This window comes from Uloborus diversus, chromosome 10, assembly GCF_026930045.1.
Source record: "Uloborus diversus isolate 005 chromosome 10, Udiv.v.3.1, whole genome shotgun sequence".
Classification (NCBI taxonomy): Eukaryota; Metazoa; Arthropoda; class Arachnida; order Araneae; family Uloboridae; genus Uloborus; species Uloborus diversus.
The window spans coordinates 80,790,604-80,808,835 of record NC_072740.1 but is presented as its reverse complement, the minus strand read 5'-3'; the positions used below and the strand labels follow the sequence as shown (position 1 = coordinate 80,808,835).

Here is an 18,232-nt window from a genome sequence, read left to right as displayed (position 1 = left end):
AATAATGTTTTGAAAAGAAAGAAAATGAGAGGTAAGAAACATCTTTTCTAGTGTATTAAAAAGAGTTCATTTCTGTGATCTCATTTTTTTTTTTTTTTTGGAAAGGTTTCCTTTTTTCAATTATGATAGTTGTTAATTGTTGCATTGAATTAATATCAATAGGAATTTGCTTTTTAATTTGTTCTTACTTCTTAACTATTTTATATACAAACTTTTCCTCTCACTTAATGAAAAATTTATGATCCTTGTAGCCATATTAAATTTTTCTTGATTCAAAATTGAAACTCATATATCTGCATTGATGTTCATAAATTAATTAATAATTTTCATTTTTAGGCCGTTGGACATACAAGTCATGAAGCACAATTGATGGATATGTTGAACAAACATGATTATAAAGGGCTGAATGAAATAATGATGAAGAGACTTACTTTTGGAACTGCTGGTAAAATTTTTCATAAAATTTTAATTACCTTTTAAGTCGATAGTTCCCAACATTTTGAACATTGCTACCTCTTTTTTTCCAATTAAGCAACAACATACAATTTACATATGTCATACTTGCAAACTCTACTGTTTTTAGCAGAAGACTCCTGCTTTTTGCTTTAATCTCCTGATTTCCCGTTTTTTACCACTTTCTCCTGTTTTTTTCAATCATCAAAAAGGTTCACTTTCTTCTCAATAGATGGCGCCCTTTTCTAGTTATCTACCAATGTCAGGGTAAAAGGATTTTTCCAATAAATAACTCATTTAGTAAGTAATTTTTTGAAGTTTTACACATAGCATGTTCAACATGCTTTGCAAAAAATTGCAGATTTCAATCCCTTTGCGTATTAAAAATATTTCAATTATTTTGAAAGTTTGAAGTTATTTTAACATGTGCTACCCTATACCTATTAATTTTATTTTTTATTTTCATAAAATATTGATTTTTTGGGGGGGGGGGGGCATTAATAATTAAATTTTTGTTGCGACTTTTTTTTGGTAGAGACTATGGAGTGTACGAAACTTTAAGCAAATTTACTCATTATTTGGTTTTTCCTTGCAGTATTTTTTATTTTTCTGGCTGCTACCAATTAGCTTACATCCCCAAAGCAGAATATTACTAAATTTGCGACGTATGTCGCAGAACAGATCCCGGAGCTGCAGAAAATTTCTGTTCAAATGTGAGAGGAAAACTCAGACAAATTCTCTGCAGAAACTGAATAAATTTCTGTGAAATTTCTGTAGAAACTGCAAATTTTCTGCAAATATCTTCCACCTTAAGATGAAATTTTGCACAAATTCTACAGATTTCTTTTCTAGAAGAAAATCTAAAATCCTCGGAAATTACAATAATTCGGCGGAATGCTCGTGAAAAATGTAGAATTTGATAAGTCATCTGCAGGAACTTTAGATCTTCTTTGAACTTAAATAAATTTGTAGAATTTGTGCAAAGTTCTATCTTGAATTGGAAGATATTTGTAGAAAATCTGCAGTTTTTGCAGAAATTTCATATTCTGAATCTGTAAAGATTCTAATTTTTCTAGCATTTTTGTTCCCTTTTTCCTTTCTTTTCCCCCAATTGACCTTCATCCACTGCAATTTCCTCCATAAGCATATGTTTTGGAAGCTTGCCAACATTGAAATACGTCCATTGCCGAGAATTGCATGTCTTGTTTGAGATTTCAATCTTTTTGCATCCAGAAAATATTTCAATTATTTGGAAAGTTTTGAAGTGTTTTATTATTTGCTACCTAAACTCAACTCATTTTATTTATTATTTTAATAATTTATTTATTAACATTATTTTAATTTCTTTTTCATGCCATGTAAAAATTAGCCAAAAAAAAAAAAACGTGGTTTAATGTTTCAAATAGGTTCAAATTTTTATAAAACTTTGTGTCTTTGCTCTTTTTATGCATTTTAGAAAGCGCATAAAATATTTTTGGAGAATCTCAATCAGTTTAGATTCCACAGGAATGCATAGCAACAGTGACTTTAAAAACTGAAACTGACGTTTTAAAAATCCGCCCCCCCCCCCCCTCCTCTTGTGTATGAAATTTTGACTAAGGGATCCTGATTTGTGGAAAGGGTCATGTTAGTTGCTTGTGTGCAATGCTTATGAAGTACTTTCAGAACAATTTTGGTCAAATGATCTTACGTTGCGGAACATTGTCATGTATTCTGCTTTGGGGGCTTACATCTGTAAAAAATCCTCATTTAATTTTAAATTTTGTATTCATGTTATTTATAAGCATAATTTAATAACTTTGTTGTAAAATATGTTGCTAGTGAATCACCTATATACCTCTAGTGGAATCTCTGTTTTTGTTTTTTCAATGGTGGGCAAGTATGATTTGTGCTCCCTATGTGTATAAAGATTTCCCATCATCCTTGAGAACTTCTTATATTTTTTTTGCCAACTTGAGCCCCTGAAAAGTACTTTTTTTTTCTTCTTATAATTAAGTCCTTAAAAAAATCTAATAAGTACATGATTTTTCTGATAGGTCCTATAAAATGAAAAACTAATCCTTTTGGCTACCACTAACATTGTGTTGAGCCTTATTATTATTATTTTTAATATTTCAAATTCTGTTGAGAACTTTCACACTTGCTATTTTGCTATGCCCAGTCGAAAATTTCAATCCATTATTTAACTTGAGAGTTCCCCACTAATTTGGGATCTTAAAATTTTGCCAAACATGTCAGTTAATTGTTTTCATACATATTTTCGTCTTATCAACCCTTTGCTCCTTCAAAACTCCTCTACTACTACTTCATATAGTAAATTTTTTTGCTGGGCCTTTCAAACTTGTGCCTTTTGGTGCTAACTCCTTCAAAAATCTTTGCATTTTTAGTTGCAGTAAGCCTAAACTTGCGCCAATGTGGCCTGTCAAACGGCCATGTTCCCATAGAGTATCCTCCATAAATGCCATATACTCAAACATTTTTTAGACATATTATGTATATAATTTAAGTACCCAAATTACTTAAAGACAAAGAGTCAACATGAAGGAGCAAACTGTCTAATCTTGTGCAAATGAAGGCTTCGTCCTTAACTGTAGGTTGTTTATTTTACATCTCCTGAATCACGTAAGAGGAACATTCAAGCTACGTAAAATAAACAACTACAGACAGTGAAAGAACATTCAAGTTATGTAAAATAAATAACATACAGGCAGTGATACAGTCTCTAGTAGTGAATCCTACTGTAAATATTGAGGTTCAATGCGTTGGTGTTGAGAAAAAAATCAGATAATTCGCAGCAGCGTATAATCCATACCTCCTTACTTTCCACTTTTTAAACACATAATCTGTGGATTATATGCAGGAAAATGCGGTAGTCCCCTAACACATTAAAACAAACCATTTGCTGAAGTAAATTTCAGCAAACACCTAATAGAACTGTCATGAATCTCGAACGGTTCAAGCTAATGACAACCGAGGAGCTGCACCCCTCAAACTTGCCATGTTTCCTTGCTCCAACCAATCCTCCTTGCTCCAACCTTCCTCCAATGTATTGCCACAGCCAATAAATTGTGGACATCCATGTTGGTATCGGCTGTGATTTAACGTTAAGGTTCCCTTCTCAGCCCAACAGCCATACCCCTCATAAAATCGTCTGTCTGTTAAAAGTACCTATAACACATATCCTCTGAGGCAGAAACAAAATTTTTTGGATGATTTGTCTAGCAGAAAAAACGGCACGAATAGTGTCCATTTTGCAAGTTCCGTCTTTTATATTTTACTTCACATGCGTTGGAGAGCTTCATTTTTCACATCATTTGCATAACTTGGTGACGTGAGTCTACCCTGAAATTTGTATAAATTTCTGACCATGCCTTCTTGGTGTTGCATTTTCAATGTCAAACAGTGTATTTTTATGTTCCTTTTCAATTTGTTATTTTTAATTGAAATATACTATTGTATATGGAAAGTATAATGTTCTCTTTTTATCTTTAAATAAAGAAAAACTCCTAACATTTTTACTTTGAACTGAATCGAAAAGCAAAGTTTTTGCAGGGAAGGAATGTTTTTTCTTGTTTTTATAATAGTACCAGTAGCAAATAGAAAATGGTATTGATTGCAAAGAAACAAAAATCGTGTTACAGAATGTAATGAGCCCCATGCATAAATAATATGCAAAATATTAAATTTTTTTAACAAAAATCTGCTGAATTGAAAAACGTCCTTTTAATACCCATTTTCCAAGCCAAACACTATTGAGGAAAAGTGCGGAACATATGAAAATCTTTTGTAAAGGAAAAAATTATTTCATGCATATCATGTAATTTCTTAGGTAAACAATTAGATGCACTACAGTTACAAAAATAAAGCAGTAAATTTTAAGCTAAAATTTACTTTTGCGGCCTATAGTATGTAAAAAAATATTAATTTTAAAAAAACGATGAAAAGTATTGTAGGGCTGGTCGATGTAGGAATTTCTACATCGTGATGCATCACCCACCTTACATCGCAATGTAGCGATGCCTCACAATGTTAGGATTTTTTTTTTTAAACTAAACTCGCTTGTTTCATTTTTACAAAATATAAACAAGGTTTAAAAATTATGCATCATGCCAGATACGAATTAACAGATTTCAGCACCAGAAAGAAATTCATTATCATAAAAAAAATTATCAAATATAGAGTGCCCAATATAGAAGGGAGAGAGGGAGGTTACATATATTATCTAGGATAAATTTTAGATAAAATGGATTCGCAGTTTATACTTGTCTTTCAAACTTTTGTTATGCCACAAAAATAGAACTTGGTTATTTCTGAAAATTATATAAATTTCCATAAAACATTTATATATTTTTTTGGTCGGGGGGGGGGGGGAGAGGAGAGAGGTTGGTGACACTACAAGTTACTGACCCATATGACTTCCTGTGCTAGGAACCCCGTTTCTCGTAAGAGTAAAATACATGCTGCCTTTTTTTGTTGCTGATTTGCTCTTTAAATTTTGCTTTTTTCTGGTAAGTGACTATATGATAAAAAGTTACTAGTTCATCTACATACCTTTCGTCTGTAACCAAGAATACATGTGTAATTCTTACATGTTTTGGGAAAAATGGTCTAACTCTTCTCACCTTCATTGTTGAACCAGATTGGATTGACACTGTGATAATTAACATTAGTGTGGAAAAATTATAGATTAAAATGGCAAAAACTTTGGGCCGATGTCTGTACATCGGAGCAATATTGATGCATTGGTTTAGAGAAAAATTCAAAACTGGTTTAATGATGTAGGATGCACACCAGTTTTTGATGATGCATTGATGCATCGCCCAGCCCTAGTGTACTGGTATATTTTCAAAAAGATCAAGAGTTTATTAATCTTGTCACCCCTATCAGTTTAAGTTAAACTGATTTCAATCATTACTTTTACTCCTTTTTTTTCTTTTTTTCAGGCATACGTGGTAGAGTTGGCATAGGATTTTCAGCCATGAATAATGTAGTAGTTGTCCAAACAACCCAGGGCATTGCAGCATTGCTTGCTAATGAAGATAAAACAAAAGGAGTTGTTATCGGATATGATAATCGCAATAACAGTAAAGAGTAAGATTCTTTTACTATTTTCTCAGAGCTACTGGAATTCAATGTTGTAGTTAACAATAAATTTTAAAGAGAAGATAAATATAGTTATAGTCAGAGCTGATAGTGTTCCAGTATTTTCATCTTTAAAAATGCTGGAATTCTGGTATTTTCAAAAAACTTAATTTTCTAAACTTCAGATAATTGAATATGAAATGTATGAATCTTCATTATTTGCACTATAATATATTTAGGGAAATTGTTATTCTCTTACACACTGGATTTCCGGTATTTTTCCATGTATTAATACTGGTAATCTGTTTTTTTTTTTTTTTTTTTTTTTTTTTGTGCTTTAGTATTCCTACTTCTAAAGTTTCTATTCTTAACTCTAGAATTTTCAGCAATTAACTAAATAAGTATTAACAATATTCATCATGTAGACCAGTATCTAAGTTAGCAATCTTATCTCAAAAACAACATGAGATAAAGGAGAAGTTATTTACAAACTCGAAAAACATCATGATTTTGTGTGAAACAATACCCTATGGATATTGTTGCAAATAGAATTGTTACAGCATTTTTTTTTTTTTTTTTGGTGATTTACTATACTGTGACATAAAAAAACTATCTAAGAAATAAAGGAAAAATAAGTTATCATAATGTAACTTTTTTTTGATGTTGCAGCATCTTGCTTTTCAAGAATGATAATCATAGATTAGTATATTTTATTTTTAATTTCGTAAACGATAAATAAATTCATTTCATGAGAAACACAACAATTGAACTTGTTGCAATATAACAGGCAGCCTGGTTATCTCAGCGAGAGACTACAGTTTGGTTCTTCACTATTCAGTCTAGCGTAGTGAAGAACCTAGCCAGAGGCAGATGTCTTCTTATTGAAGCTGAGAATGCCAACAAATGAGTTGATAGAATGAATCCATCTCACCAGCGAGCGTCCACGGTATTATGCAGTTCAACTCGCGAGTTGAAGGCAAAGCTTGGGTATTTAGCAGTAAATTACCACCCTCCAGCCAGGGCTAAGGCAGAACTACTTGCAATATGCTAAATAGCCTAGTTTTCACTGCTAGAGACTGTAGTTTCGTTCTTATTAGAACTCTTCTGTCGAGCATCGTGAATGACCGAACCTGAGTCAGGTGTCTTCGCTTCTACCAGTTTGTTGGCACTCTCAGCTTCATTGAGAAGCTTCAACTTTCAAAATAGAAATCCAAAAAAATTGGCAGGATTAATTACCTTGGCATATGTGTCTTTTGTGCCAAGTATTATGAAAATCGAATATGGTAAGTTCAAAAATTTCGTTTTTTGAATGAACTGACATGGAATTGCTCAATCACCTAAGTATGCTGGTAAAGCACAATCATGTATAAAATATGTTTTTTATTACATTGAAAAGTTTTAAAAACAAGAAATGAGCCAGCATACAAATTGTGTGGAAAGATAAAACAAATAATAAGCAAAAAAAAAAAAAAAAAAAGAAGGAAGGGATACTCTACAGCAGAAAATTGCACTGGGAAATTTCAAATAGAAAAATAAGTTTCCATTTCTAACAGCATTTTCATAGGGATAAGAAATGAGGGAAGCAAAACAGAGCCATATATTTTAGCTCAGTAATATTTGTTCAGTATAATACCCTAATGTTAGTATCTCATTATCCAGAACCTTTTTGTTTATATATGAAAAAATAAATAAAAAAAAATGGTCCCAAAAGAAAGAATTCTGAGATTGTTGAATTTATACAAAGTTTGTATTAATCAGTTCAACAATCTACTTCATAAGTAAATTTTGCTTCATGCTGAGCAAAACTCTTGGCAATCACTTTTTGAAAGTACAGCAGTTCAGCTTTTTTTTTTTTTTAAAGTTTTTTTCAATGCCACGTGTTATGCATAAAAAAGTGTTTTTCTGTAACTGTGCAGCAATCATTTTACATCCGCTTTCAGTTAAGAGTGATTCTTTTTTCTTCTTGTAAGTATACAATACAAAGCCTATTGAACCAAAGTACAAAATTGTGTTTAATAAAAATATGAATTATTTATTGTATCGATCAGATAGGCATCTCGTACAGGCAGAGGTGTGAAAGGGGGTGGAGGGACGCCTGTTGGCCCGGGTCCAAGCTTGAAGGGGACCCAATATTTTTGAAACTAGGGATGGAATATAGGGGTAAACAATTTGGAGGGGGGTCCAGAAAAGTCCTTTGTAACGGGCCCCAAAATTTTTGTGCACGCCCCTGCATACTGGGGGCAACTGTCCCCTCACTTTCAAAATTAAAGGGACTTTGCTACTCCATTTTTCTGAGTTAAAAATTAACAATCAATCAAAAAATTATAAAATTGGTCGCTTTACAAGTTCAAACTAAGAATTGACTTAATAAGTAGATTTTATGCTTTTCTTAAGTTAATACTTCAAAAAAGTAAATTTGAGTTTTAAGTAGGAAAAAAACTTTTTCTGTGACCATCCATCCTGATTTTTGAAGTTGCATAACGAATTTCTTAGAGGTCATTTTATCAGTAATAGCGGTAAACTTTTTTTCATTAAAAAAGAATTCAGCTGTGGAGGCCTGGGTTGTTTGGTTTAAATCAAGTGTTTTTTGTACTAACGTGTAAGTGTTAACGTAATTTTTTTTTTAAATTTCATTGTTTTCTCCCAAATGTTTTCATAAATTTTATATTTTATTACAAAGAGTAAAATCTAATTAATGCAAAGTAACTGGTAAAGCTTTATAGATAAATTACAGATTTAATAAATTTAGACACTTGTATTTCTTAAGGTAATGCAAGTGTGCTATATAGTTTTTATTTTGTTTATTTTTTCTTTTTTAAAATCTATGCAGCTTATTATTCTACTATTACTATTTCCGCTTAGGTACTTAAATATACAAGGCAGACCAACTGCTAAGTTTTTCTAAAATTACATGGAAAAAAATCCAAGTTACTCTTTTTTAATTTTTCCGTTGTCATTATTTTTTAGTCTTTGGCATTTCAAAATAGTCCAAAAAGCATATTTGAACCAAAACTTCTTTTACTACCTAATATGCTTGAATACTTAAAATTTATTGAGACAGATTATGTACGTTGAAGTGATGCATAGTGTATATAAATCCTAATGCTACAATATTTAAATGACAAGAGAAAAAAAAGTCCAAGAACACTTACAGTAGGCATAAAATTGCGCTTATACCTGCACTTTTTGCATCCCCAATAGACGATGCAGTCAGAGCAAGAAAAGAAAATAAATAAAGTTATGAAAACAGAAAGTATTCATGTAACTCTGTGCTCTTATAAAAAAGATTAATGCCTAATTTTCACCTTTCAAAGAACTTTTTTGATCTCAATATAATAAAAGAATTCTCATGTATGATTGGAGGAAGAATCAATAAACTTTAATTTTTATGCCAGTCTTCATTATTAAAATATGTTAAAAGAGTAATTTTATTCAAGTTTGTACTGAGGCTTTTAATTAAAATGATTTTATTTTCTTTGATAAAAGAATTGTACAGTCGGATCCCAACTTACGTGAAAGATGCATTCCAAGACTCCTCTGCGTAGGTCCAAATTTCGTGTTGTGGAAAAGTGTTGTGATTTTTTTTATTAGCATACCCAATCATTTTAAACATTTTAAAACAATTTTTAAACTGTTTTAGACTATTTTTTAACAATATATTACCATTTCTTACATAAAAGAGCTGAATCTTTACTGTATTTTTCAAAAAAGCTGCATTATTCACTGTAAAATACTGTTACGATGCTCAAAATCATTCATCCATGGGAGAGAGCCATAAAAATAAAACAGTACGGTACGTACAGTATGTAGTAATAATAAAGTACTGCACTTAAGATTACTATACAGTAAATACAATGAGTTACATTTATTTTTAAATACAGTAGCTTCGTATTTACTTTTATAACATTTACATCTATGCTAACACCCCTCTTTCAGGGTCTCTATAATCTAGAATACAAGAGCAGATTCCAATTTCATATTGTTTGCATTTTGCTGCAACACTACTGTGCGAGCTTCATATCAAAGCTAAGGTCCGGACTTATATGGATTGCCCTCTCTTGGTTTTAAATTATACGTGTGAAAGATTCACTCATACTTAATTGTGCTATCTTTGACCCACTTTCTAGTTGTTCAAGCATATCAAAAATCTTCATCTTTTCTGAAATTGTCGCAAACTTTCGCTTTTTGTTTCCATCTTCAAACTTTAGATGAAACAGTGTGCCTAGATGAACAATATTTCATCACCTTTTATATTTGGGATAAATAAATGAAAAATGAGAAATGGTGATAAATACACACTAATAAAGCTATGTTAATAGTGCGGTGTGTGATAACTTGCGCAATCAGTGATGAGAACGAGAAATTGGCTTTAGTTCTAAAGTTCAATACTCCTGAAAAACTTGATGTTATAGCCATTTCCTGTATGTGGGATCGCATTGTAGCGAAAGTTGACTGCATTCCTAAATGCATTAAACCAGGAGATAAAATGTCTACAATCTAAAACAAAATGATTTTCTTTAAACTTGTCCTGTTTCTATAATTGTTGTCACTGATATATTAGGCAAATAAATTACATGATTTGTAACTTTTTTTAAAAATCTTTAAACAAAATATGCATTGATCTTTTGATTTTAAAAGTTGTGTAATTTACATCAGACTTATGATTCACTGATACTGCAAAATACTTTCCATGTTTAAAAATGCGTGATTTTGATTTTACTTTTTTATTTATTGTAGATAGCTATGATTATGAGGAAATTAATTTACAAAAATTTATTCTTAGTTATTTGTATTCAGTAATGTCTGAACTAGCACAGTAAATTATCCCTTTGATTATTTATAAAAAAAACCATTTATGCATTGTATTTTTTACACCAGTTAAAGATTTTCAAGCAATAATCACCTATAAAAATCTCTAAGTATGAGGCAATGAAATTACAAGATTTTATTCTTAACTTATTTAATTCATTACAATGAAATTAGGTTTCAAGTATAAATATTAAACATTCCTTAACTATTAATTCATGAAATCTCCATGATTTTCCTAAGGAAAAATGTTTTTTCTTACAAATAGTGTTTAAACCAACAAAAACCTTTTTTTTTTCAAAAAAGCTGTTTTTTTATACCAACCTTGGTAGGGGCACTGTCTGCCTACCCCCCCAACCGCCTTTGACCCCCCAATTTTTTTTGTGTGCAATAGCAGCCTATGATCGTTCGGCACATTGCATAATAATAAAAAGCAACATCCGCAGACAATACGTTGCTGCAAATTGTCTCTGACTTTTGTTTTAGTACAATGAGTAAGTTTTATTTTATGCTGAGCAATAATTAATCATTTTTTGTGAAGATGCTGCTTTTATCACTTTATTTATGTTCTGATTTTTTGAAGGTGATATCTATAAATGGCAGTAAAATCATGTATTTAACCTTAAATTTAAACTTGAGCCATAAATACTAAAATTTTGTAAATTCATTTAAAAAAAATATTTTTTAAACAAAAAAAAACTCCACTGTTATTATATTTTAAAAAGATTGTCTGTCGGACAATTCAACAGGCTTCATGAGCCACTTAAGGCTTGTGGACCATAGGTTGTGCATCCCTGATATTTATTAAAGAACTCAAAAATTTTAAATGATTGGTAGTTCTGCTCTGCTTGTTGTAATTTTATGTTGTTCTCATGTTTCAGATTTGCTGAATTAACTGCAACTGTATTTTTGAAACAAGGATTTGTAGTTTATTTTTTTTCTGGCATGGTACCAACCCCTTTTATACCGTTTTCTGTTAAAAAGCTGAACTGTTTGCTTGGGATTATTATTACAGCCTCTCATAACCCAAAGCAAGATAATGGATATAAAGTAAGTCTTTTGTTCGTTTTACTCAGTAATTTTATTAATTTCATCTTTGAACTAAGTATTAAGCATATGTTAAAAATTTATGGTTAACTACTACAATGTTCATTACATTTATATAAAATGAGGTTTCAATTTTAACATTTCTATGGATAATATTATAACTTTGAAATATTTTGATTTAGAAAAAGAATACCAAGTTGTTATAAAGAGCTCCAATTCACAGACTTTTACGTGAATTATAGTGCTTGTCAAGTTGTGTTGACATTTTCTGTCCCCTCTGTTACGTACCCATTTAATTACAGAGGTTAAATGAGAATGGAATTTCAAATTTAGGTCAATTTATCAAGCATTGTCCTTAAAAATGCAAGAGTTGTCTGTACTTTTTTGTCGAAGAAAGATTTATGATTTTTTTTTAAGGCAAACTGTCTGATGTTCCCTCTTTTATGCTTGAAACTCACCTGATATCAATTTCACACTTTCTTTGCAAAACTTTTAGTGTGATGGGCTGTGTTTTGTGTTTCTGGGATGATGACAACTTTGTTTTAGCAGCTGTTGTATATAATTTCATCGCTATCTTCTTCAGGTGAAAAGACATTTTAAACTAACCCATGAGTTAAAATGAGTTATTGGAAACCATTGGATGAACATTCAAGTACACTTCTGATAAAATTTGTAAATTTTTTAATGCAGTAAATTTTTTTAATTTTGCAAGTTAACCTTTTAAACGTTGCCCTATGATCCAGATATAAAAGAGGGAGTAAAAATAAGATCAAAAGGCAACACTGCACTCAATGGCTCAAGGGGGGAAAAGTCCAAAAGAAAAAAAATCATAGTTTGGCATTTTGCTATTTGGGGACTTTGGCCTGTTAAATGAAGTTTCTTTTAATAAGATTTTTATTGGATTACATTTGATGCTTTTGGCTATAATTTTGTACCTATTCGAAAGTAGTGAAAGTAGTTGATATAATTGATGCTATTGGTCACATTCAAAAGGATTTCAAATGTTAAATAGTTCAGAATAAGTAAAGCAGAAAAAAAAATCAAATAAAGTATTTATTCAAAACTTACTGTATGAAATCTCAAATAACTGAATTAAAAAATCCTTCAAAATTAAGAGTTTGACTTACAAACAATAACTGTATTGTGCCATATAATAGTTATAAAAAAAGCAGACTTCCTAACAAAAATGTTCTTTTCATCTTCCAATACTTGATGATATAATGATTTTTATAACCATGAAATATTACTTTGCAAAGGACATATCATATGAAAGCCTATTTAATTGACTAGGTCTCATTTTTAAATGACACCTAGTGCAACACTCTAGCTCTCCATTGAAGCTGAAAACAAGTAATTTTTGTAAGTACCAAAATTCCACTTTGTGCCATTTTTAGAGCACTTTAGAGGCCTCACTCAAAAAACTAACAGTAAAAGAAACCTTTTTTTTTTCTGACGATGGGAATAAACTCAAACCTGTAAATTTTGTAGAAATTGATGATGGTCATGTTGAGAGACTTGTTGATTTGGTGTGGAGTGACCTAGAACTAATAAAGCAGCTAAAAGCTCTAGATTTTGTATACAGAAAGATCCTTGTTTTAAGCAGGGTTTGCGTTCCCCTGAAATGCCACGTAAATCAAATTAAGACTTAATAGTAGTGTTAAAATAGGGGAATGAAATAGGGGTTTCATAGATGAAAAAAAAGTTTCTCCTTCTAGTGATAGATAAATATATAAAATGATTTTAATGTGTTCATATTCCCATACTTATATCATACCGAACTTTATATATGTAATATCGTATTTTTCAAATTAATATTTATACAAACTAAGAAAACTTCTATCTAAAAAAACTTTTCTAAATTCAATTAGTGATTTACTTCTCTTAATTTTTTTATAGGTGTATGGACCAAACAGTACACAGGTGAGATTTGTTTTATTGTATCTTTTTTTAAAAGTTATTTTTATGTTAAATTTTAAAAATTTGCAATTCTTAATAGTAATATGGAGCTTTAATGAACTTTTATGGGTTTCTTAGAATATACTAAAATATTTTACTTACAGTCAATGATTTTTGCATTGAAATCAAAATTAAATTGTTAATTTTGAACCTTTTCATCACTATTTTTGTGGAAATGCAAGAACTCAATCTATTCCCGAGAGGTCATAGGAGATGCCTGTAAAGTATCATTGCCCTAGTTCTCTATCTTAGGTGCAAAAAAGAAAAAGATCATTTAAGACTACACAAAATTCAACTATCATAGCTGCCAAATTGTAAGATTTAGCCTTACGTGGTAAGATTTTTTGAGGTATTGTAAGTTTGTAAGATCTTATGGCATAATTGTAAGATAATTAAGTCTTTGATCTCTGGTATTGCTTTTTTTTTTAATGAGTTTCCTGTTATGTTGCTTCAGAAGAATAGAGAAACTACAGATGAAGAGCCTAAGATAAGCTCCAAAGTGAATTTTGCTCTGTACAAAGAGATAGTTTGACCGATGTTGTGCTAAAAAGGGAGAGGATCGATAAAAAATAGGCTGCTCTGAAGAAATTAGTTGATGTCAATGGTTCATTGAAGTATGAAAGGCTCTCCTTTTCTATGCTTTCCATTCTAGCCATACCTCACAGCAATGCAGAGTGCAAAAGAATATTCAGTAGTGTCAGAAAGGGGAGGACAGAGCTGTGCAGTTCTCTGTCTGATAATAACCTGGATAACATTTTAATCATTAAGAACATGCAAAAAAAAAAAAAAAAAAAAACTTTTGTTTTGAACAAGTTATTGAAATAAAATTTTTGAATGTTGCAAAGTCAGCAACTTATAAGAAAGCTTAAGTTCCAGTTAAAGTAGTTTCAGCAAAAGCAGCTGACTGCATTAATTTATGAAAGAAAAAGTAAGATAGTACAGCAAATTATTAGTTTCTTCCAAAAGAATATTTTTAAAGATTAATATAAAATGATGCATCTTACAGAAAAATATTAGCCAATATTTTAAAAGTGCACACTTCTATTCTTAAATTTTTAAATGCACAGGCCTGTTTTTTTGAAACTAGCTGCTTGTTGTAATTCTATGTTTCTCTTTTGTGAATCCAGGTTTTTTTTTTTTTTTTTTTCTTTTTTGTGCTGATTAATTACAAGTAAAGATTTCAAAATATAATGTTTTTAGTTTTAACAGTATGTTGTGTGTTGGTTAAAAAAGTACAAATACGCCCACAGCATGCATTGTAAGATTTTTAATGCTATGCAACTAGAGCAGTTGGCAACACAGCAGTCATGGGCTTGCACTAGTTGTAACAGCAGTAGACTGCAGTTAAATAGTTCAGTACTTTTAATTGCTTCTTTATCTGTGATAATATAATGTAAGCCTTTCTAAATGTGAAAAAACAAGTGAATGGAGTGAAATGTATAGTTTGGTAATTTTCTCTGAATAGCACAATCCAAATTTAGGAGCACTTTTAATTTTTTTTTTTTTTTTAATTTTTAGTAGCTATTTAATCTGAGACCTTAATTATTTATGAAAATTATAATTTGATCTAAAAGCACTATGCTTAACTCGCGAGAACTCGCGCCGTTATTCGTCACACAAGTACTCGCGCGGGGTCGAAAACGACCCCAGTATTTCTTTGTTTTTCTTCCTTTGAATTTTGCACGAATTCTTTATTTTATTTTATTTGTTTATGTTTCTCCACCAACAGGGACTTCTACCATAATTATTATTTTTATTTGAAATGAATAAAGATAGATTTTTATGAATTATACAATGCACGAAAAAAAAAATGTTTTATATGTTAAACAATGCATAAAAAATATTTTTCCTAAACTTTTACAATGTTTTTAAGCATATTTATGACACATTTTTCAACAACTATTTTCTAAACGTTTACCCATTTTTATTCCTATTTCAGTTACTATTCAGTTAGCAAGGGTTGTACAAAAAATATAGAATACCTAAAGAAACTTACTTACAGTTGTTGCAAACAATATTTTGATGTTCTTTACATGCATAATTTTTTCACAATACGCAAATCTGTTGACATTTTTTGTCTTTATTTCTTGGGCACAAAGCACACCTGAATCGACCCAAAACTTTGGCCTTTTTAGTTGGGGGTTCTTCACTACCAACACGGTTTGCTTTTTTTTCTTCAACTAAACACAATGCAAGCTTCTTTGGAAAATGTCTTCGGTTCTTATATTCCACAGGAGGGTCCTTTTTGGACAGCAGTATTATCCGTGCGTTTATAGCAGCAACATTCAGAATCCAAAAAAATACTACCATGGGCCATCGATTTGTTATCCTTGCCGTGGTGTAGAATGCTGCCATTTCATCAACAACATCCACTGCGCACTTTGTCATATTATAAAATGTAATTATCTCTGGTTTCTTTTTCTCAGCTGTATCCTCATCAATAGTGTCATCGTTATGCATCGTTGACAATAGTAAAACACATTTTCCTTTCTTTGGAACATATGAGACGATTGTGCAATCTTTTTGGAATCCAAATAATGAAGACTGTATTTCACGTTTCTTCTTATTTACGAATTCAACAGGGATTTCTTTTTTATTTTTTAGCAATGTTCCTACTATTGTAAGATTTTTAGAATTCAAATCTTTGGCCTAAGGACAAATAGTGTACAAGTTATCTGTGGTAACGTTTCTACCTGTATTGTACAGTGGCTCTACAAGTCTTTTTACAACGTCAATCGGTTTGTTCGATTTGTTGCTATTTTTACCACAATAGATTTCCATAGATGAAGTATAAAAAGTTCTTGCATCGACTAGTGCAAATAGTTTTATTCCATATTTCGCGGACGTGTTCAGCATATACTGTCTAAAGGCACAGCGACCCCGAAACGGTTCCAGTTTTTCGTCAATGGTCACATATTCCCCTAAAGTGTAATTTTCTTTGCAGTTTGCATCGAAAGCTTCAAATATTTCATTTATTGCAGCCAGTTTATTATCTTGTTTCCTTGAATCTCTGGTATGTACATCGTCAAGCGTAAACATCTCATCAAAAAAAGAAAACGGTTGTATGACATTACACAACGAAATGTTTCGATTCCGGTTCCGTCAGTAGCCCATAAGTCCCTTGCATTTAGATGAGAAGACTTGTGAAGACCTGCTAAATATAATAGGACAAATAAAGCCTTAATTTCCACAGAATCTGCATTTTGCATCCCTGAGTCTTGAGTAATTTTTTGAAATGTCATGTATAAGAATATTCTTGCATTCTACTATATGGCTTATCATTTTGTCATGGATAAAAACGACCCAGCTCTCAAAGACATCACTGACATTTTTGGCGTTTCCTTTTGGCCCAAGAAGAAGCGTAATTATATTTCGAGCTGGAGCACGGACATTAGCTCGAAATTTCGTTTTTTGCCAAATAGTTTTTGCATCTCTTCCAACAAAGGTGTCATCTTTATCGGGATCAGCAGAACTTTCACTTCCTGAAAATTCACTCTCACTGTCGTGGTCACTGAAGTTTTCTTGATCACTAAAACATTCATCATCTGGAATGACATCTTCATCACTCTCCACATCGGCTAATAATTTGCGGAGACGCTCCATCTCTTGATCATATGGAGTCGGCATGCTTTCTTTGTAATAATTATTACAAACACAATTGAAAAATATGGATTAGAAAGGACAAAACTAAATTATCATTGTAAACCGCACGCGTGTGCACTCAAAATCATGAGTAGAAGAAGGATTGCTGAAAACTACTTCCGTTTCCCAACCTTTTCTCCAAATTCATTGAATGCATTGCATTGGAAATAATTCCAAACACCTGTTCCGTTTCCAGAATTTTACTGACGTCAGTACTCGCGCGGGGTCGAAAAAGACCCCACTCTCAAATACCTCCTTGTTTAAAAGAATTGAAAGGAGATAAGAAAATTCCAACCACACCCACACATCAATCAAGGACACAGTCCCAGCTACTCAAAAAATGATTTCTTTATCTGTCCATGAAATTCCAAGAAATGGAAACAAAAAATGGCTGGGGCCGTTTACGACCCCGTGCGAGCTCTCGCGAGTTAAGGAGAAAAGTATCAACATATGAAAAATGTTGCAACATTGTATACATGTGTATATTTATTCAAAATAGAATAAATAAATAAATAACATTACTTCAGACTCTCAGTTTGTAATAAAAAATAAAGTATGTACAGATTTGTTTTTAAAATCAAATGATACTTATTAATAATTTAAAGACCAATGAAAATGAATGATGTATTCATATGTATAGTTGGAATTAACAAAATAACTGGGGGGGGGGGGGGGGGAATATGTCATCAAGCGCTGATGTGAGGGTACCAGAACATAAACTGTGGAAGTGATCCTGATTTTCTTTAAGAAAAAGAACTAAAGAATTAGGAGGCTTTTTATTTATTGTTTGGAAATATATAAAAGGAGGATGTGTTGTGGGATCATGTACACATTTGTTTATTTCTGTTAGATTTTTGTCCTTCAAAAGATAAAAAGAAATGACATCAATAACGAAAAAACAAAAAGTAGCTGCAAGGCAGGTAATGTGAAAAGAGGGGGAGGGGGACCTAGGATGAGATTAATATTGATTTGATATGGATATGTGTTGAAAGTTCTTTTTATTTATTGCAAATTTGTGGTTCTTTTCATTCATTGCAAATTTATTCAACATAGTTTCTTGTTGAAGTTATGTGTTAAAAAATTTCTTTTGAAAAATATTTTTTTTCTGCCGATTAAATGTCAAAATTAGGTTGATTATAAATAATCGGCAAAATGGCTCATTGATTGGTACTTAAACATTCTACACTTATCAATTGGTGCATTCTTAGAAGCACTTAAACAACCTCTTTGCTTGTGTGATAAAGCT

The 18,232-nt window shown here is 31.3% G+C and overlaps 1 protein-coding gene across 1 annotated transcript in view; it reads left to right on the top strand.

Moving 5' to 3' along the window:
• LOC129231873 (phosphopentomutase-like) overlaps window positions 1-18,232 on the top strand; it is a 76,241-nt gene that overhangs the window by 6,460 nt on the left and 51,549 nt on the right. Inside the window, exons 2-5 of the mRNA XM_054866263.1 lie at window positions 337-445; window positions 5,397-5,544; window positions 11,223-11,391; window positions 13,285-13,308. Coding sequence (XP_054722238.1) covers window positions 337-445; window positions 5,397-5,544; window positions 11,223-11,391; window positions 13,285-13,308 — 450 coding nt within the window. The remainder of the gene's footprint in view (window positions 1-336; window positions 446-5,396; window positions 5,545-11,222; window positions 11,392-13,284; window positions 13,309-18,232) is intronic.